The 21,560-nt window shown below is 48.3% G+C and overlaps 1 protein-coding gene across 1 annotated transcript in view; it reads right to left on the bottom strand.

The window, feature by feature from the left end:
- Positions 1-16,582: 16,582 nt before the first annotated feature.
- Positions 16,583-21,560, bottom strand: part of ZNF652 (zinc finger protein 652) — a 52,771-nt gene continuing 47,793 nt past the window's right edge. The window contains exon 6 of the mRNA XM_042965774.1: positions 16,583-17,368. Coding sequence (XP_042821708.1) covers positions 16,857-17,368 — 512 coding nt within the window. The 3' untranslated portion in view covers positions 16,583-16,856. The remainder of the gene's footprint in view (positions 17,369-21,560) is intronic.

Raw genomic sequence — 21,560 nt, 5'->3', positions numbered from 1 at the left:
CTCCGGCCCCAAATCTGACGCGGCCACTCATTATGATAACTGAACTCACTTGCTGCTGATGTTTACTACCATCTGGCCTCTATTATGCAAGGATCCCGTCATCCCCATCGCTGTTCGGGAGTCGCCTCCAACCCCATGGGACCCCACATCCCTCAATCCAAGCCCCATCACCCCGTCCCGGCTCCTATCAGTACATGTTGGCCGGGTCTATGCAACTTCAGGATACAGAGCCCACACCAGGCGGGGTCCAATCAGGAGACGGAAGCCACACAGTGATTTGAACAGGGCACGTTTAATACGCAAATAAGGACGTATGACAGGGAACTGGAGTAACGAAGTGTTGGCCGGTAAAACACAACGAGAACTCAGAGGTGTATGGGACTAGCAGATGTAAGGACCAGCCGCCACCCCTAATGCCGAGACAGGGCCCTCAAGAGGCTTCCCTGCGGCGGGGACCTAGATCTCATTAAGAGGACGCAGTCATGGCTCATCGGATGGCAGGAAAGTCGTTGGGCTGGGCAACGGGTCTCACTGGAAATTTGTCCGGCGGAACTCGCCAAAATCTGTCCTCTCGGGTGCCTGGGAAATCTGTGCACGAGGAGGTATGTCACAGGAGGTGGTCCACTCTAAAAGTGCCTCGGGGGGAGTGCTGGGGAAGGCTGCTGGCCTCCGGGAGCTGCTGACGGCAGGGTCCTAGGACCAGACAATGGACCAGCTGCCCACGCCCCAGAAGCCAGAGCTGGAGAAGCTGCAGGAACCTGCCAGAAGTTCCACCGTAGAACTGGGAAGGAGAACCCCGCTTCCCCTGCAAAGTTTCTCCACGGCCCTCAAGTGACAAAGCTTGACCTTGCGCCAACCGGCAAAGGTGACCTGTGTAAAGGGTTCAGATTCATTTTTACAGAGCGGGGAATGAACTGCAGACTTGGCGCTAAGAGGTCACAAGGTGACAACGGGCATCGTCCTTTTCTTCCGTTAGCAAGGCCGGCACTTCCCTAGCTAGGCTGTGACCGGCCTGGTGGCCAGGAGAAGGGGTGGGGTAGACCCAGAGAGGGATGAGGCAGAGGCCTCCGCATCTTCTTTAAGCAAGAGGGGAGCACTGGCCTCTTACTGGGAGGCAGGGGGCACTTCTGCAGTCCCAGAGGGTTAAAGGGGATCTGGAACTTATAGGACCCCGATGTCTCCATTACAAACCTCAGGGGTCCCACCCTTCCCAACCAGGCCCCTGATGAGGATGGTGTCTCAGTGGATAAGAATTCAACTTTATCTGGAGCCCTTTTCTTAAAGTTTATTTATTATTTATTTTAAGACAGGCGGGGAGGAGCAGAGAGAGAGAGAGAGAGAGAGAGAGGGAGAAAGAGAATCCCAAGCTGTCAGCTCAGAGCCCACCGCGGGGCTCGAACTCACAAACTGTGCGATCGTGACCCGAGCCAAAGTCTGACGCTTAACCGACTGAGCCACCCAGGTGGCCCTGGAGCTCTGCTACTTTTAGACTTAAGTCTTGGGCCTGATCTTCAGGTTTTCTGCTTTCAGGCTGCAGGAGATGAGAGTTGGTCCTTATGTTGTTGCCAAGGCAGTTCGTGCCCGACTGCTGACACCACAAGCAGCTGCTTAAAACACCACCCACTTATTAACACTCGCTTCCGTAGGTTAGGAGTCTGGACAGGGCTGGACTGGGGTCTTCTCAGGGTCAACTGTGCCAGGGAACATAACATGATCATGGGAGCAGAAATTCCTCATACTAACGGTTTCAGGGATCGGGGTGTAGAATCGGGGGCAGGGGGCTGTTTTAGAATTCTGCCTACCCACGGTCTGCAGATTCACAGCTCTCCCAAAGGCAAAATACATTCACCCCCTTCCAGGTTTCCAAGAGTCTCGTCCTATCGTAGCATCAGTTCAAAGTCCAAAACGCCATGTAAGTATCATCGGCTCCAAAGTCCAAACTTGCATCATCGAAATGAAATACACATGGATTCTCCGAGTACAGCTCATTCGGGACAGCTTCTGGGCGCCATTCCTCTCTGCCTACGGACCCGTGAACCTAAGGAATTTAGGTTACGTGCCCCCAACGCTCCCAGCATACGTGGCGAGACAGGCAAAAAAACGACCGTTCTGTTCTGGTTCGAAACGGGGAAATGTCGCCGGTCCAACGGAATTTTAAAATCAAGGCGAGCAAACTCTTACAGGTTTCAAGGCCATGGGATTAACCCTTCCAAGGCTCTGGACTCTGCCTCTGGGCTCTCTGAGTCACTCTGATGTCCCCTCTGAGTCACTCTGCCTTTCTCGTGAAAGATAGCACAAGTTTGCAGCTGAGAAGTGCTATCAACCTGCTTCCTGTCAGTAACACTTGGGGAACCCAAAAGCTTCTTTCATTTTCTACCGTCTCTTTCAATCCATCCTCGTGAGGTTTCTCCAGACACAAAGTTTTCAAGAACTTGTGGGCTTTGCACGGCATGCACGGGGATCCACTCCATTAGCCAAAAGGCTCTCCCACGGGTCTTTCGGGGACAGTCCCTTCTCTATATCTGCCTTCTGCTGGGATGAGTAAGGAACAGTACACAACCTAAGCTTCCTAGAGCCCCCCTGGTTTGACTGCGGCTATGAAGAATACCCCTGATATAGACTGAATTGTGTCCTCCCACCCCTGAAATTCACATGTTGAAATCCTGCCTCCTGGCCCCCCAGAATGTGACTTTATTTGGAAACGGGGTTGCTGCAGAAGTGATTAGTTAAGATGAGGTCAACCTGGCGTAGGGTGGACTCCTAATCCAATATGCCAGGTGTCCTCACAAAAGCGGGAAAGCTGGACCCAAACCCACACAGGGGAACGCCGTGTGACGGACACAGAGGTGGGTGATGCTTCCACAAGCCAAGGAATGCCAAAGACTGCCGGCAACCCACCTGAAGCCAGAAGAGAGGCTCGGAACAGATGCTTGGCTTCAATCTCACTGACACTTTGATCTCGGTTTAGTAGCCGAGATGGTACATTTTTACCGTATAAGCCATCCAGTTTGCAACACTTTGTGATGGAAACCCTAGCCAGCTGGTACAACCCTTGATCTCCTGTGACTCTGGATCTTTCTCAAGTCTCAGCAAAAACATTGCAGAGACATATGCCGAACTTTTTTCTGCCCTGCCTCCAGTGCCAATCGTGTGTCCCTCACTTCCTTCTGAGTCCTGACCAGCAGTGTCTTCAAGTCCAGGCTTCAGGGTGCAGCCCGGGAAACATCGTGAACGGTATTCCGAGAGCCTTGCGTGGGGACCGGTGGTAGCTATACTCGAGAGACCTACCCTTGGACTCTGGCACCCCGATCTTGAAACCATCCCCTATAAAAGCACAAATGAGGAACAGATATTTATTGCGGCACTGTTTTATTTTATTTTTTGTTGTTTAACTGTTTCGAGAGAGACAGAGAGAGGGCGAGCAGGGGAGGGGCAGAGAGAGGGAGAATCCCAAGCAGGCTCCGCACTGTCAGTGCAGAGCCTGACATGGGGCTTGAACTCACAAACTCATGAGACCATGACCTGAGATCACGAGATCGTGAGGTCATGACCCATGAAATCAAGAGTCAGATGCTTAACCGACTGAGCCACCCAGGCGCCCCGGGTCGGATCTTTAACATACCTCCGAACCAACCAGTCCCTGGATGTGGACTGCCCTTGGGGAAGGGGAGGACGAATGACTTTTGGGGAGGTGGCTCTCTTCAGTTGAGAACAGTTCCTGGGGAGGCCTTCAGATGAGAACTATTGGCACAAACACTCTCGAGCCTCAACCCTGAAAGGGGGGAGCATCTGGGTGGCAGGCCACAGCATCCACTTCAGTTCTTATCTTCCGTATCTCCTCATAGCTAATATGTGTGCTTTGTATTGTCTATTGCTGCATAATAAACGACTCCCAAACTTCGTAACGTAAAGCAGCAATTTGTCAGCCCGTAGTCTCTGTGGGTCACGAAACTGAGCTCGGCTTAGATGAGCATCTCTGGCTCAGGGGCTGTCATGAGGTCATCAGGCTGCTGGCTTGGGCTACGGTCACCTGGAGATTGCCGTGGCTGGCGAGCCCACTTCTAAGCTCACTCGTGTGGCTGTTGGCAGGCCCCAGAAGACCACTTCCAAGTTCATTCACATGGTTGCTAGTAAGCTTCCCGTTCCTGGCCACGTCCTCCATAGGCTGCCTGTGTTTTCACGACGTAGCAGCTGGTGGTTGGAGAGAGGCCACGCCCAGTCTTTTTGTAACTAATCTTGGAAGTGACCTCACATCCCCGTGCTCATCTTCTACTCTGTAGAAGTAAGTCACCAAATCCAGCCCCACCAAAGGGGAGAGGACTACACTGGGCGTGAATACCTGGAGGTGGGGGTCACTGGGGCCACCTCGGAGCTGCCAAGCACTGAGCTGAGCCTTCTACCTGCACCGCTTTATTGAATCTCACCATCACCTTAAGGGAGACGTTACGAATGTCCTCATTCGCAGACGTGGAACCGGGCTCAGAGTGGTTAAATAACTTGCTCACGGCCACACGGATCACTGCGTGGGCGAGAAAAGATTGAGCCCAGGGTCTCCTGTGAACAAGCCTGTGTGGCCCTTTTACTACAAGGTCTCCCTCAGTAACATCTCCAGAAGGATCCAAGTTGTTGCAGGGACCGAGGCTGAGATGTACCAGTCAGGGCTCTAAAGCCGAGCGTTCCCTCACTCGGGGAGTTCAAGAATGAAGCTGGGAACACAGACCAGCAGCAGGCCAGAAGACCGGCCGGAGGGGAATTCTGAAATGTCGGTGAAATCAGTTGTGGACATGAGGAAACCCTCCTTCCTTCCCGGTTCGTAGCTGCTAAGTATGGACTGGAAATAGAGACAGCAGGAATCGAAAAACAAATGAGCTAAAACCATTATTCAGCCATGGCCAAAAAAGGTTAAGCTTCTTGCATAAGGGACTAGGCAAAGCAACAAGCTCTTAGTAACTGCTTGACCTAAATCTGAGGGCTGTTCCAAGTTATCGACTGCTCTGTAACCAACCACCCCAAATCTTAGTGGCTGATTGTAACAGTAATTCACTTCTAGTGATGCTTTGGGTTGGCTGGGCAGTTACCCTGCTCCTAAGCGTGCATTTCACTTTCACTAGAAGGGCAGCTGAGTTGAAGGGTCTGCGATGTCCCCGCCCGCGGGTCTGGAGCCTTGGCAGAGCGGGCTGGGACCTCTGTCTCCACACAGCCACCACTGGGTGGTACAACCCAAGCTTCCTCATGGGGGTGGTCGGGTTCCAAGAAAATAAAGGCAGACGCCGCAAGACTTCTCGAAGCATAGGCTCCGGGACTCGCACACCTTTTTTGCCATTCTACTGGTCGAAGCAGTGACAAGCCCAGACCGGAGAGTGGTGGGAATGGCCACGCCACTTACTGGGAGCTTACTGGGAGGAAGGTCGGGGGACGCACGGGTGTGAGACGCATCCGGGGTCGTTATTATTCACAGTGATAACGGACGTCTTGAAAGGGAGTTTATGTTTAAATTGCGGGGAGGTACAGTTGACCCTCGAACGTGGGTTTGAACTGCGGGTGTCCACTCATAATGTGGGTGTTTTTGAAACAGCACAGGACTGTCCATGTATTTTCCTCTTATGATTTTCCTAATCAACTTTTTCCTCTAGCTTACTTCATTGTAAGAATACAGTAAAAAATACACAGAACATACAAAATACGTGTTAATCGGCTGTTTCTGTTATTGGTAAGGCTTCCAGTAAAACACAAGGCTGTTAGTAGTTAAGTTTGGGGGGAGTCCAGAGTTACACCTGGATTTTCGACTGCACAGGGGGGTCAGCACCCATAAACCCCATGTTGTTTGAGGGTCATCTGTTTGAGGGTTCTAGTTGCCCTGGTCCTCGCAGTGGGTTACAGGCCCCATGAGAAAGGACCGCAATGTGCCTGTGATGTGAACTATCTCCACCGCAGGGCACTGGAACGAGTAATCTGTGTAGGGAGCATCAGAGTTGGGACGTAGTCAGAAATAGAAACACGTTAGACTTAAAATGCTGGAACTTTCAGCGACCACAACCTGATTCTACATGAAAGTGAATTCAGGCTGTTGGAATGAAAGAATATACATATACGCTGCTTTAGAACAAGATCCTTTGGACTACAGGTAGGACTTATTCATGGGTCTTAAAGTTAATTAAGCTGTTTATGACTGGCATTTAAAAAATAGAAAACATCAAAGTACAGCACATACAAAGATATTTTTCTTGAATTTTTAATTTCCTTCTGTTGGATTAGCTAGGTAATGAGAACATACATTTTTTATTAAGGGTCCCAAAGGGTGAAAGCTGCTGAGTTAGTATATATTGAGGCAGGGGAGTAGCTACTCTATATCCATGAAAAAAATGTGTGTTAACCTCAGTCTCTCGTCAGAGTTACATGCTAGAAAGCAAGTATGGTAATTCTATGATTTGGACAGTTTTGTTCCATTCTGAGAGGTATTAAATAGAGGGGACTTGAACAAGGAGATTTTTTTTTTAATTTTTTTTTTTTAGTCTTATTTTTCAGAGAGAGAGAGCGTGTGAGCAGGGGAGGAGCAGAGAGAGAGGGAGACACAGAATCCGAAGCAGGCTCCAGCCTCCGAGCTGTCAGCACAGAGCCGGACGCGGGGCTTGAACTCACGAACTGTGAGATCATGACCTGAGCTGAAGTCGGACGCTTAACCGACTGAGCCACCCGGGCGCCCCAGAACAAGGGGATTTCTTTTCTACCTCCTTAGCTCCCTCGCTGCAGTCCTTGAAAGGAACCAAACCGGGTGGACCCTGAGCTGGAAAGGAATGTGACAGAAAACAGGTGATCTTCCGGGGCGCCTGGATGGCGCAGTCGGTTAAGCGTCCGACTTCAGCCAGGTCACGATCTCGCGGTCCGTGAGTTCGAGCCCCGCATCAGGCTCTGGGCTGATGGCTCGGAGCCTGGAGCCTGTTTCCGATTCTGTGTCTCCCTCTCTCTCTGCCCCTCCCCCGTTCATGCTCTGTCTCTCTCTGTCCCAAAAATAAATAAAAAACGTTGAAAAAAAACCAAAAACAAACAAACAGGTGATCTTCCGGCTGACAGTGGAAAACAGTTCTGAGGACCAGCCTCACCCAGCATCTCACCGCCTGACATGGTCTTTGATAATTACTGGTCTCTTGAGTGTCCTCCACTTGGGACAGGGTCCACGAGAGCAGGGACCCTGTCCTGCTCACTGCTTGAATTCCCAGTGGCTAGATTAGCGCCCAGCACAGACTAGGCACTCAATAAACATCTGCGGGATAAACAAATGGGTGAATGAATGAATGAATGAAGGGGAGGGGCCTGAAGAGGGCCCTCATCCCGAGCGCCATATTTTAAATCCTTGCTTTTCCCTGAAGGTACTTCGTAAGCTGTTTCCATCCGGGCTTGGTTTTCCCCAGACTGGTTCAGATCTTGGCCACGATTCTTTCCTCAAATAACTGCGTTCGAGGATACGATCAGATTATTGTTCAGCTGGACAGAATAAGTGTTACTGAAACCGATCAGCAAGGAGTCGGGGCGGTGGGGGAGGGGCTGGCAGACGAGGATGAGAATGAATCACTTTAACTCTGGCCATGGGCCTTGAAAACGCATCATCCCTCATGGGCGGGGGGGCGGCGGTTGTAGAGTTTGTGAGCTGGGCGGGACTGACCACTGATGACAGCAGGTCAGGGCTGTTCATTTCACAGAAAAAAAAAAAAAAAAGAATTCACTGGACAAGGAGACCTCAGGATGTTGCTGACTGAGGAGGAGGAAGGAATGAAAGACACACAACGGATGTGGCTACTTTTTTTTTTTTTTTTTTTTTTTTACTTTGAACATTAGCATTAAGTTTGTTACCGTACACATCCAAAGGCCCAGCATGTCGGAAATATCATGAAGTGGCACACCTTATACCAGAGTCTCGCAAAGAATAAAATAGACAATGCTACATCGAGTGGTTAAAAATACACACGCAAAAAGTAGTTTTAACAGTCTATAAATTTTTTATACTTAAAATCATGATTGAGTGGAAATTAAAAAGTGCATTTCAATTGCTAAAAAAATAATATTGGTAGAGTTCACACAAGGTGGGGGGAGGGGGGGTGGGAAATCAGTACATTGAGGGATGTGACAGGATGCCGGAAAGGAGACGACTCAGGGAAGCTGGGCTAGCTTGGAGGTTCAGGGGGGGAGTTGGGTTCCGCCTCGCTGCAGCACCCCGGGGCCAAGAGCCCTCCTCTCTGCAGGCTCTTTCCCATCTGAAGGGATCCTGTCCCACCGACCTGTCACCACCCCGACTGAAAGACTTCTCTAAACTTCTTTGCAGCAAGAGAGGTACCTGCCCTACGTGAGTCCAACTTGACCTTCAATTGCGTCTTCGCAGAGGTAGGAGAGGGCCACTGCCCCCTTCTGAACTTGACACAAGTACCCCAGCCGCGTGGCCTTGAGCCTCGGGAGCTGGCGGGCGGAACAGGGACCAAGCAGCTTCTGTTTTGTCAAACTCCTTTGGACAAATGTTCAACATTCAACTTTGTAAACCTAATGCTAAACAACTCCTGGCAAGCAAACTGGATTTTCTTTTAAGAAACGAGGAAAAGTGCAAGTGATTTCAGTACTGGCGGGGCGGGGCGGGGGTGGGGGGTAACAAAAATAAAACCCAACAAGTTACTTCTGGCCACCTGTTACCTACACCAATCAATCACAGCTCCAGTTTCGCCTTTTGTCAAGTGTAGGAGTGGGTCAGCCTGGGCCGGGGTTCGGGGCAGGATCCAGGCAGAGATCTGGTCAGAAGGGAAGGCGGCTCTAGGCGCAGGTGCCCCCAGCTCTACGGGGTAAACAGTGCCGTGCGGGGCTTTGCCCTGGGCTGTCACTGACCGGCCCACGGTGGGGCAGATGCCGCCATGAGTACGAAACTCCTGGTCAGAGAGCGGAAGGGGGTCAGCAGCCCTGGGCCAAGTCACTGACAGAGGGAACACGGACTGAATCCTAACCTGGAGAGGGACCTCCCAGGGGTCAGGATGCAGGGTCCAAGGCCGAGGACTTGCTCGCTGGTGTAACAGACATCCACTGGAGCCCAGCAGAGAAGCATTTCCTCGTTCGTACTCCAGAGTCTCCCCCTACCCCCACCCCGCTGCTCTTGTGCCTCTCAGAGATGTGATGGCCCTGTGCTGGTGGTGGCATTTGTAAGGAAGAAGTGAGGAGGGCTGCCTTCCTGCTCTGCACAACCGGGCCCCCATGGGATGGTCCTAGCTTTCAATCTCCGGGCACCATTGTTTGAAGCGGCTAATTAAGCTGCCTGACCCCACTCTTCAATCTTGGTTTGCATCCTGAAGGCGTAACTACTGGACTTTGTAATAAGGGAAAATGTCTTAAAAACAAAGATCTATAAATAAGCACTGAGCCAAGAGAGGACATTCTGCAAGAGACTTAAAAGCACGCTCTTTCTTCCGAAGGTGAATAAAGACGCCGAAGTACTTTGTTGCTCCCTTGTGGACAGAGCCGGTACTGCTCATGGGGTAGAATCACACAGCCCTTGCCGAGGCATGAATACAATGCATATTTGAACTTATGGGAGATTGAGAAGAATCCGTCGGATTTTCAGAGGCTGCAGACCTATCCTTTGGGATACAACATTAGAAGGAAACACCAAAATTATGCTACACAGTCTCTTTCTTTCCCACTTTTGGAAAGACCTAGTGAGTTGGCTAACCAAGGACAGAAAGGCTATTTCTAAGACTGTTAAGAGATTCTGAAAGGATCAGCTATTTCCCACCGACTTTCAAATGCAATTACACACAGCCTCGAGTCCTACGCAGGCTGTGATGTGACGTCTCTGTCTCTGCCTTTCTGAGCACACGGTCCCTTTTCACCTGGAAAAAGACAGGCAGGGAGGAAGCTGCGTTCGTTCAGCGGAGCTGGATATTCAGAAACCACCTGATTCTTTGGCACATCCCCGTCAGAGAGGCTCCCTGGCTGGTCAAAACCAACAAATGCAAGTACTCCATTTCCTTCCGACGTGAAGCGAAATTCACCGCCCCTACCCCTTCTTGCCACGTCCCCACTTTCCACTTGTACCCCAGGGTGCTTTCAAGTAACTTGTAACATCCCTGATTTCACCAGAGAAGCTCAAATAGCGTGAAAGGAAAACCTGCGACCAGAAGGTGGAGGGGACGCTTCTCAGGGACAAGGGCCCTTCGATAACTTGCGCCAAACGTCTCCTAACACTGAAGACATGACCGAGCCGGCGGTCCGTCTCAGGGATGTGGCTGCTCCGCGTGGGAACCCGCCGCGGCTCTCCCCAACCTGTGGTATGTGTGGCCTGTGACTCCCAAGGGAAGCCACGCATGTCGAAGTGGTTACTTTAGGGAGCCAGTTACAATACAAGAGGCCAACTTCTAGGTCAATCGTGGGGACCATCGAGGAAAACGTTAAGCGAAAAGCCCTTGAAACGAGAAAACCCTTGATACTTAATTCCATAGAAATCTACTTTTTGCATTCTGTGAGCTGGCCTTCCAATTCCAAACGGCCTGGGAGGCCTTCAGAGGTCTTGAATTTCTTCATTTTCAAACGCAACCAATCCCCACAAGTTTGCACCGTCTCACCAACGACATACGGTCGCCAGACAAAAAAGGGTGAGGAGTTTATTAACAGCTGCCTTCACAGACTCCCACTTTGTGTGGCTCTTAGTCTTGAAAACCTGAGTTATTAGTATGATTAGCTTTCAGGAAAGGGCCATGGCAACTTAGGTCAGAGAGGAAAAGTTTTGACTAAGACCAAAATAACTCCACTTAGCAGATTTTGTTCCCTTACAAAAAGAGAAAAGAAAATGCAACCGAGTTCCCTCGTCGTACAGAGTTCTATTTGTTTTCGGTGTGGGAGGAGAACTGAACAGGGAAAGAGACCCGCACGACACCGCGCACGTCAGCTTTGACTGGGAAAGATCGGCCCGTTGTTAACAACGGTTTATCGATAAGGTGCTCGGATCACACGGAGAACGTACTGCAACCCGCTTTTTATTCCATCCTTCATATGTTATGCATCAGTCATACTTTAGGAGTTAATTAGATGAGAGCCAGTGGAAAAGAAAGGAACTGGACGTTTCTGAGGGACAGGCGGATGAGACAGGCATCCATGAAGGGCCGCTGATAAACCCAGAGAGCAAGTTTAAAGTAATTGGACTACACTAAAATGATGGGTACGATCTTCCGGAATGTTCCTGGAAGACAGAGAGGGCAACGCAGGAGCAGGACGCAGCAACAGCAGCACTCGGGGTCCCTTAATCAGAAAGGGGAGGGGGGGGAGGGTGCCGTTTGGCAAGACCATGATGAGAAGGAGCTGTTCAAAAGAGGTGCTCGGTGACCTTTACTTCTAAAGGAACATCTAGTTTCCGGTGAGAGGAAAAGCGAATGAGGGGTAGGGGTAAAACCTTCCATCATTAGAGATGTTAATGCGTCAAGACGTAAGACAGAAGCGAAAGCGTGAAGTGGGATCTAAAAGCGACCTAGGGAAACAGAACAGGGAGAGGTTCAAAGTTCACATCCAAGGTTTCAGCTAGTTTGCAGGGCCAAACCAACTAGGGCAAGGGTGGCTTCCGACACTCAGCAGAAGGAGATATTCAGAGGTAGGATTCAGACCAGGAAAAGAATGTTCCAGGATGCTGGCTTTTTTGAAGGCACTCGGGAACGGAGTGAGAGAGCGTGAAGAAGCTTCAGAGAGACAACGGGGGATCCGGGAGAGGTGTGCACTCACTGATCTGTCACAAGGAAATAAAAACCACCGCAGGAACACTGTGACAATACATATTCCATCGAGTCACACACAGAGTAACAAGGTAGTAGAGATCCACTTTGTTAAGTAGTTTCTTACAACAAGATAGCTTCTACACAGGGAGTCAGAGAGAGAAGTCTGTTTTCTGGAGCTGCCTCTCGGCCGAACAGTTTTGACCGAGATCAAGAATTCGGTAAGTGGTACGCGATCTGGTTCTTTAAACGAGTTCCCTGAAGCTAAGGCTTCAAAGCTGGGACGACCGAGGAGTCTGCTTTTCCTTTGAATCTTGCAAAACCGATCCTCTGGGACAAAAAGGTCCGGTCACAAAGTCTATAAAAGGTCGGGAGAGTATAAAAGTACAGTGTTATGAAAGTGGACATACTGATGGCAACTTTTATGGCTTCCATAGAAAGTGGAGAGAGGATCTCTGGTTTGCTTTATCGAGGTAGCGTCCAGGGCTGGAAGGCCATCATCATTTAGTACAAATGCTACAGATGACCGAAGCAGGGTGGTAATGTTCCTATTGCATAAGAATGCCACTAACTCCAGTGGCTAATGACCTTTCATTCCTGAAAAAAAATGATCTTTTGGGGGGGAATTTCCTATCCGGACTTAGGCAACGGGCAATTAAAACCCGGTATTTACTTGTTCAATCGTATAGTCTGAGGAATTCCAAGCGAGCTGGGTTTTGTCGTGGTACAACAGCTGATACACTTCTTAAATGGAACGTATCCCCTTTTCCACTAAGTACTTCCCACAGTCTAGAACAGCATGGAAAATGTGCATCGTGTGGATCGGCGATGTAGTACGAGTTGTCTCTTCTAGGCAGTAGCTCACACAGAAGTTTCTCTAACTTTTTAATCCTTTTTTTTTTTTTTTTTTGGTACAATAAAATCCGACCCACCATTCTGCTTCACTGACTGAAATCCACAAGGTAGGGTAAATAAATATCATCGGCAACAGATTGTTATTTCTGCTCAATCTTCTCAAAATTTCAAACTTCCAGGGAGATAAAAAATTAAACGAAACGCACATATCCACGTAACAAACGTAAGGACTGAAAAAAATGTCGAGAAGTAGAAAATTCGAAGTTGACAAGCATCTCTTTAGCGTGTTTCGCCTTCGGTCAGTACACTAGGGGCAGTCGAGGTACAGGGAGCATTCTGGCCACAATGAAAAGGTGCTTCCAGCAGATGTAGTTTTTTTTAAATTTTTATTTAAAAAAAATCTTTTTAAAATGTTTGTCTATTTCTGAGACAGAGAGAGACAGAGCATGAGTGGGGAAGGGGCAGAGAGAGAGGGAGACACAGAACCGGAAGCAGGCTCCAGGCTCCGAGCCGTCAGCACAGAGCCCGATGCAAGGCTCGAACTCACAAACCGTGAGATCATGACCTGAGCCGAAGTCGGTCACTCAACCGACTGAGCCACCCAGGCGCCCCTCAGCAAATGTAGTTTTTAAAAAGACAACCATGGTAATGCCATCCTCCGTCATTAATTTAGAACAATGAATGTAAGTGATAGACCGTGAAAAGACACGTGGCTGATTTGCGAAGATTTCTTTGAACTACGGTAAAGTCTTAGATGGGAGACTCCCTGCTCGCTACAAATAAGAATCAAATCACAAATAGATGTGGAAATGAAGCCACGTGCCTTTAAACTGCTCCCCTTGTTTTCTTCAAATTAAAACGTCTAACTCAGTCTGAGTCTCCCTGACTCCATTTGAGAAAGCAGCAAGCAGCCTTTCATTAAGGCTAAGGAAGAGTTTATATCTGAATGATAAATCTATGAGATAAGAATGGGGGGGGAAGGCAATGTCAACTCAAGAAAGTCCTTGGGAAGTTTCTTCAAGTAAGCCTTAACCCTACCAAAGAAAGAAACAAGCCTTTGAAGACAGTGAAATTAAGTAATGGGAAACAACCTCAATTGGGTATCGCTAGGACGCTGAAAGGTGGCCTTTGTTGTCTTAGCAGACTAAGGACGGGATGAGGGCTAAGGGCTCAAACTCCTCCGTGGTTCTTTTCTTCGTAAACAGATAGCAAACGGGCATGAAGTTCTGAAGAAGTCACGGGGTGCTGTACTGTAGGCTGGAGGGAACACACAGGATGCAACTTTTACCTTAGTGAAGGACCCCAATCAAATTTCCAACCCTGAGTTGGAGTCTGAAGCATGTTAAACCTGACGCACATATATGTTTAAGGCTTAATCCTGCAGTTCTCATATTCAGAAGCGTTAACGTCGTGAATATTATTTAATGCATCTCATTGTTTATGTGTAATATGACACTGATAAGGAATCGTTATGTGCTGAGCAGTTTTCCTGAAGACTACAAATCCCGGGTCAAGGAAGGTATACCCATCTAGGGGGAAAAACAATCAGAAGTTTCCAGATTGTTCCACAATACATTTCACTAGGAACGGTGTCGTGTGACAGTGCTGATTCAAAAGACAAAACAAAAACAAATCCTTTTTTGCTTCTGTTAAGGGTGGTGGTGATTATTTGCTTCATACTGGTTTTCCTATGTAAGTAGGTATTTTCTTATGGCTATATTCACTTGAATGAAAAATCAAATATGACGACCTGAATTTTCCAGTGTCTCATTATAGTACACTTCATAAAATGGTTGATTTAATGGTCTCAAGTCTAGAATTCAGAATCGCTACCGAATGCCGTAAATTTGTTTAGAATAAAATAAGGTACTAGAACCAATTAAGCTGCGATTTACATCTTTTAAAAAACCTTCTTAATATCATAGGCTTGGCCATTAAATAACGGTATGTCCACATAAAGGTGTAGATCCACCCAGAAACTTGTCATGGGAGGTAAAGGAGACTGTGGAGTAAGTAAGGGGACGCAGCGACGAAAGAAATGACAATCACAAACAAGAAATTAATTTTCCTTAATGGTCTGGGTACCTGGGTGCCCGAAAAATGCACGCAAATATTTAAAATAACATTCTTTAGAAATTACATCCAAAAACAGGAAGAAAAGTAGATCTTGAGATACTTTTCTGCCCCGTTCCAAAATCTTCCTATGCTCATTACAGAAGGCAAAAGGCAATAATCAGAAGGAAAAAAATGAGGAAATTTTAAACCAAAAAGCTACCAGAGAATGTGATATTTTAAAAAGAGGGACTTGACCTCCATCAAGAGTTCCAAATTTTCCTACCACAGAGCTAATCAGCCAGAAAAGTGCTTGAAGTATATCTGCACATTTAATATTAAAAGTTAAAAAATAAATAAAAGCCAGGGTTCTTATTTAGGCAATGATCTAAGAGCCCGAGGCAGTGTGGGGGGTGGGGGAGGAACTGAAGAAATGTCAAGATTAAAAAATAGAGGGAGAGAGAGAAAGAAAGCAGACCCAGCTTTGGAACTCAGTTCTCTGAGATATATATATATATATATATATATATATATATATATATATATATATATATATATATATAAAAGTTTTAGCTGTACGGAGTCTGAAGAAATTTGATCAGTTAAGTATGAGCAGTATGTTAGCCCTTCTATTCAGACTTTCCTATATAAGTTCCTGAATGAACGTGCTCTTTCGAAACTTCCCAAACTCGAAAAAGTAACCCATCTTAAAGGTGGTGAGAGATGTTCCCCTCACCACCTGGGAGCACCGCTGTCTGTCGCATAATTATCTGCAGAGAACAGGGCAGCAAAACATAGGCAGTTTTCTTTCCCTCGCTACGATTTAAACTGTGTTAGGACAGCTCAAAGTTGTGGCTGGATCCATAGCTGAACAGACATTTTAAAAACTCATAGTCAAATCTGTCCTCATCCAAACTTCTCAGCTACTGTCAGCAACATCATTCGTGCTTGTGATTTTAGTGTACTATTTCGTATTTTCCTAACAATTCTAGAAAAATACAGCAGCCTCGAAACGAGCAGTGTCTCGTGAGACTTCCATTTGGTTGTGCCATCGGCTGGACACAAACAAGCCCTGGGGAAAGTGAGACGCAGACGTGAGGGAGAATGATTCTCCATCACTTCCTCCTCCTGACGGCGAACAGCTGGACTCCGATTTCTCGAACACGCAAGCGTGAGGGGACGTCCCTGGAAAGGGTCCAGCTCCCTGCAAATCACCCCACTTAGCGCAGTGACCAAATGAAATCATCCCACTTCACGCGGTAACCAAACGAAACGAAACACGGAGGACAGGAGCGTGTCAACGAGCCCGACAGACGGATGCTTGAGGGTGAAGCAGAGATCTAAAAACTGCCAAGGACTTACGCCAAGTTCTGAAAGCAAGACCTCATTCTGCAGTGACCTGGTGTCTGGAGACCCTCCCGGATGCATCTAGTCTCTGAAGCACCTTTGAGTTGTACGGATGTAAGAATAACTTTGAACTATAGAAGTTATATGCGTCTTTAAGAATCACATTTTGATGATTATAAAAATTTTTTTTCTATTTTACAACATAGGCCCAGCTACACTGAAAAAATTACACCGCTTATTGAAATACATTTCATTTTAGAAACAGACTACTAAAGAAGTCTATACAAAAACTCTAAAATAATTTCTGTAGTAAAATAAAGAGTGCGTTAGGAGAGCTACACAAAGAAGAAAATTTCTGTCTTTCTCTATAATGCTTGATATACTGTGAAACGCGGCCGGCTCGATTCGGAGGCCAGCGCCAAAAGCTGAAAAGAATTGGTTACGATACACAGTGATACAATTAATGCTCTGGATTAATCTCACAGCCTTCCCGATTAGTACAAAGGAAGCCGGGCCTGTCCCCTCTTTGAGGAGAAGCCCGGGATAGAAAAGCAAGCATACCTCATCAGCTGATATGAAATTATAAAATTCCACAAGTCTGAGTATTCGAAATTTATAAAAGTCCACCAGAAAATGCAAGCGAATTGGGCTTTAGTTCGGTGGTTCCCCTGGTTTAGATGACAGTTCCCTCCGGGAGCGCAAGGCGGTCTTCTCGTTCATTCCCTTGGATGTGTCGATTCCCCAAGACAATGACACAGCTCTTGGTGGAGGCTGAGGAGAGTCTGGCAGCTACAGAAATGCCCACCAGCTCCCTTTCTGCAAACTCACACACGGGCACACAGCTCGTGGAGAACACACTTAAGGAGACGGATGTTAGTGATGCTGTGCTGAACTGTTCTTTTCTGCCAGGTGCCGCAGAAAGTTGTCCTCACCCTGGCCTCGGTGATTTAAAGGCTCGCTCTTAAAGAGAGCTGGGGGCGGCGGGAGGTGCGGGACCGGAGGGATGGGAAGGTGGTGCGGGTGGTGAGGGTGTGGGTGGATGTGGAGGTGTGAGAAGGGGTGCGGGATGGGCCGCGGCGGGAGAGTGCTCGCGGGGCTCATACTGATCGGGGGCGTGGGCGTTGTGGGGGTGTTCGCCACACAAGGAACTGGGGTGGCCGGGGAGGTCGTAAGTGGGATCTGGACAGCAGGCGGCACGTTCACGGGGCTGGTCACCCGAAAGCACTTCTCCTTGTGGGCCTTAAGCATGTTGGAGAAGCGGAACCGCTGGCCACACACATCACACGGATAGGGCTTCTCGCCTGTGTGCGTTCTGCGGTGCCTCTTCATGTTGGGGCGGCTGGTGAAGCTTTTGCCACAGATTTCACAGATAAAGGGTTTCTCTCCTGAGATGAACACAGACACAAGAAAACGATTAACATACTAGGCGGTAATTACGTGCTCACGCTAGTCCTCGTACTCAACGAGGAGATCACCACCACATCGCTCCCGTACGGCATGTTATTATAGCCTAAGAGGCGTTAAGAGGGTCTCCCAAAGTTGGGGCTTCACAAGTAAGAGCGGATAGGAGGAAAACTTACATGCAACCTACCATCTGGGCTTGGTTAAAAAAACAAAAACGACAACAAATCCCCCCCCCCCAAAAAAAAAAAAATCTACGGTAGTGATCCTTCACATCCGACGTGAAGAACCGTTTAAATCGTTTTCCTGTGCTCAAAGCAGCTAAGGCCGCGGACGCGTCTCTGCCTCTTACATTTAGGCAAGTTAATCTGTTAGCAATTTCTGAATTCCAACCAGAAGAAAGGCTGCTGACAACATCCTGGGGAGCGCAGAAGTCGCTTCGTGTCTACTCGCGCGGGATCCTTAGCATATGGCTTACTTTTTGGTATTGGACTTGGAAAATACTGGGTGGCTCGCCCCACCCCGGGGAACCCCCGCTGCCGTGGCTCCCGGGGGAGAGCTCCTGGCATTTTCGCAGACAACTTCTTCATCATGTGGGACCGCCTGGCCCACCCGAAGAGCCCACGGCGTTCCCGGTGCCAGCCCACTAAATGCTCCCAAGAGATTCTATGAAAACTGTCCCTACATCATTTCCAAATGTCCATGCGTGTGTGTGTGGGGGTGTGGGGGTGCTGAGAGGGGGTCCTGGCCCTGGATGAGAAGCATGGGGCCGATGAGTCAAAAAGGAAACAAAATTGGGGCACCTGGGTGGCTCAGTCGGTTGAGCTTCAACCGGGTTGACTTCAGCTCGGGTCATGATCTCACAGTCCGTGGGTTCGAGCCCCGCGTCGGGCTCTGCGCTGACAGCTCAGAGCATGGAGCCTGCTTCGGATTCTGTGACTCCTTCTCTCTCTGCCCCTCCACCTCTCACACTCTCTCTCTGTCTCTCTCTCAAAAATAAATAAACATTTTTAAAAAAGGAAACAAAATTCCCTGTCAAGGCACTTAGGGGAGAAATAAGGGCTTGATTTTTAGGGTTCCTCACTTCCTCTGGATGACGACACAGTTCCATGCTGCCAGCCCACCCTTCTACCCAAGCCATAGGGGGAAACAGAACAGGTTTTGAACGCATACATCCATCAATCACTTCATGCGGATGCCGTGCTGAGAACCTGTGTGCGTGCCCTTCAGCGGACATATGCTTGTATTTATTAATTCCTTCACCAATTCTCAGAGTACAGACAGAGCTTGTGCCTTTACTGTAACTCCTGCTACAAGAGTCTGTTCTCAGCTCAGGTCGGCTCCCTTTCGTTTCCAACAGCGTCCTCGCCCTACTCAGTATAAATAGCTGTGGTGTACGGACCCTTCCTGTGTGCCTGATACCGTTCCCATCACTTCACGTCTGTGAACTTCGGTGATCCTCCCAGGGACAGACCTGGGTAGGAGGCAGCTATGTTATCGTCCCTGTTTTACTGATAAGGAAATTAAGAAAGCTGCCCGGGGTTCTACAGCTAGAGGAGAGCCAGGATTTAAAACCCTGCAGTCTGGTTCCAGAGTGTGCTTTCGACACATAAAACACAGCCCTTCATGTGACGGAGCTTTGGGCATCCCTGCACACACGGAGGAATGTTATTTTCCTACCATTCTCCGCTTGGGGACCCCTCCGTACACAAGGAGGGAACACCTCTGTACCCGTATCGGAGTCCTTATTTCTTTTTTTTTAAAAAAGTGTTTTTTTTTTAATGTTTATTTATGTTTGAGAGAGACAGAGCATGAGCGGGGTTGGGGCAGAGAGAGAGGGAGACACAGAACTCGAAGCAGGCTCCAGGCTCTGAGCTGTCAGCACAGAGCCCGACGCGGGGCTCGAACTCACCAACCGTGAGATCACAACCTGAGCCGAAGTCGGACACTCAACCGACTGAGCCACCCAGGCGCCCCTGTAGTCCTTATTTCTTATCTTTGCCTTTGAGAACTGACCTCTCCCATTACCCTCCTTCTGTGAAAGCCAGAACTCTCCTTGCTTCCTCAAGAGACCGGGCTGTGCAGTCAGGGGGGATCAGTTTTGTCTCTAATGACCAGCACTAGTTTCTGACGTCATACTCCTCTTATCTTTCAGCTTTTCGTTATCCAATTGCTGCCACTGCTAGGCTCTTCTCTGTGATCCACATTCAACTTTCTGGGTAAGTTCGGAGCCCAACTTGTTTTCTTTCATTTTAACCCATTTCCTCCGACTACCTTAAAGACTTCAAATTCTCTGTTAAATGGGGTTCATTACATCAATATGGCGCACCCATCTGAGTGGACAGCACCATTAACAAATACTATAAAGCTGTAGAATTCAAATTCCTAACGTGAGAATCCACACTCTATTAAGTAAAACAATCAACTTAAATGAGAATGCACACACGGTATTACCCTCTTTTGGTGAAAAACATCTGTAGAAAAAATATGGAAAGAACCACAACAAATGTCGGTGATTACCCGGAGGCGATGGGCTGATGAGTGATGTTTTGTTTTTTATGCTTATGTGTACATTCTGTTTCTCTTAAATAAACGCCACTTACTTACATAATATAATGTTTTATTTTTTTTTAATTTTTTTTTCAACGTTTTTTATTTATTTTTGGGACAGAGAGAGACAGAGCATGAACGGGGGAGGGGCAGAGAGAGAGGGAGACACAGAATCGGAAACAGGCTCCAGGCTCCGAGCCATCAGCCCAGAGCCTGACGCGGGGCTCGAACTCACGGGCCGCGAGATCGTGACCTGGCTGAAGTCGGACGCTTAACCGACTGCGCCACTCAGGCGCCCCATAATATAATGTTTTAAAAGCACACCTGTTTGATAACCTTTCAACCCCCCTGGGCCCCTCCCTCCCTCCTGGACTCTCCAGAACTAGTCCTCGCTCCCAAAAGCTGGTTGGAAACAAAGCCAAAGGACTTACTCTTTGAATTATTAGTCTACCCTGAGCAAACGCTGTCCACCTGACTCACGGACCACATTTTAGGCACACTAGACCCTGCGCCACAAACAGCATATCCTCACTGTAAGCTTACTTTCTGTTGTGTGCTCCATTCCGGATCGAATCCTGGACCTCTCTAGCCATCTCTCACGTGTAGTCCTCTAGGCTGTAATGGTTTGCCATAGAAAGGGCCCACAACTCTTAGGACCCGCCTCCCACAAATCTATGGGATCACATTTCAATGGGTCCTTTTCATTGCTTAGTAATCTTCTATTCATTTCTTGAAGTCCTACCACATTTTCCACATTTGTTGTTCCAGACGTGAGTCTACAATCCCCCTTGCCTCTAACTCTCATTACTCATCCGGCCCCAACTAACTGTGCTAATGAGTGATGGGAAGGTCTCCTGAAGACCTCGGGGTAAGATGAAAATGAGGCTGAAATAAGGGAGAATCAAAATGTACTATGTGTGCGCGGCCACCTGCACAACGTCCCACTTTGCAGAAGAGCTGGTAGATGGGTGACCGGAAGACACGCTAAAGCGAAGTCCATCACGGCAAACAGAAAAGTATCTCAACACAAATACATCTAGACAGAAGGCCTATTACATAAAAAGCTAAGCCCGACTGGAGGAAGCAGTGTTGTAATGAGTGTGAAGGAAGAGCGTTAGAAATGAAGGCAGAGAATCTACATGGAAGATAGGAAAGAACAAGAATTGGGCTGGCTAGTTGGTTGCCTTTTGCACTGTTCAAAGGGATAAGCGATCTTGGTTTCCAGTCTGCTTAGTATGAATACCCTTGAGCAGCAGCAGAAACCCGCAGATCGATGTGTGTGGCCTAAAATCTCTCTCTTCAGCTTTAAACCCATTTTTTTACAGACTGCCTACTGGGTATTTCCACTTGCACGTCCCACGGAGGTCTCACAACTAACAGGTGCAAGGGGTGCCTAGGTGGCTCAGTCGGTTAAGCGTCTGACTTCGGCTCGGGTCATAATCTCACGACTCGTGGGTTCGAGCCCCATGTTGGGCTCTGTGCTGCCAGCTCAGAGCCTGGAGCCTGCTTCAAGTTCTGTTTCTCCCTCTGTTCCTCCCTCGCTCATGCGCTCTGTCTCTCTCAAAAATAAATAAAGGCTAAAAAAAAAAAAACAAAACAAAACAACCTAACAAGTGCAAAATTAAA

The sequence above is a fragment of the Panthera tigris genome, chromosome E1 (genome assembly GCF_018350195.1).
Source record: "Panthera tigris isolate Pti1 chromosome E1, P.tigris_Pti1_mat1.1, whole genome shotgun sequence".
Taxonomy (NCBI): Eukaryota; Metazoa; Chordata; class Mammalia; order Carnivora; family Felidae; genus Panthera; species Panthera tigris.
This window is presented reverse-complemented; position numbering and strand designations above follow the sequence as displayed.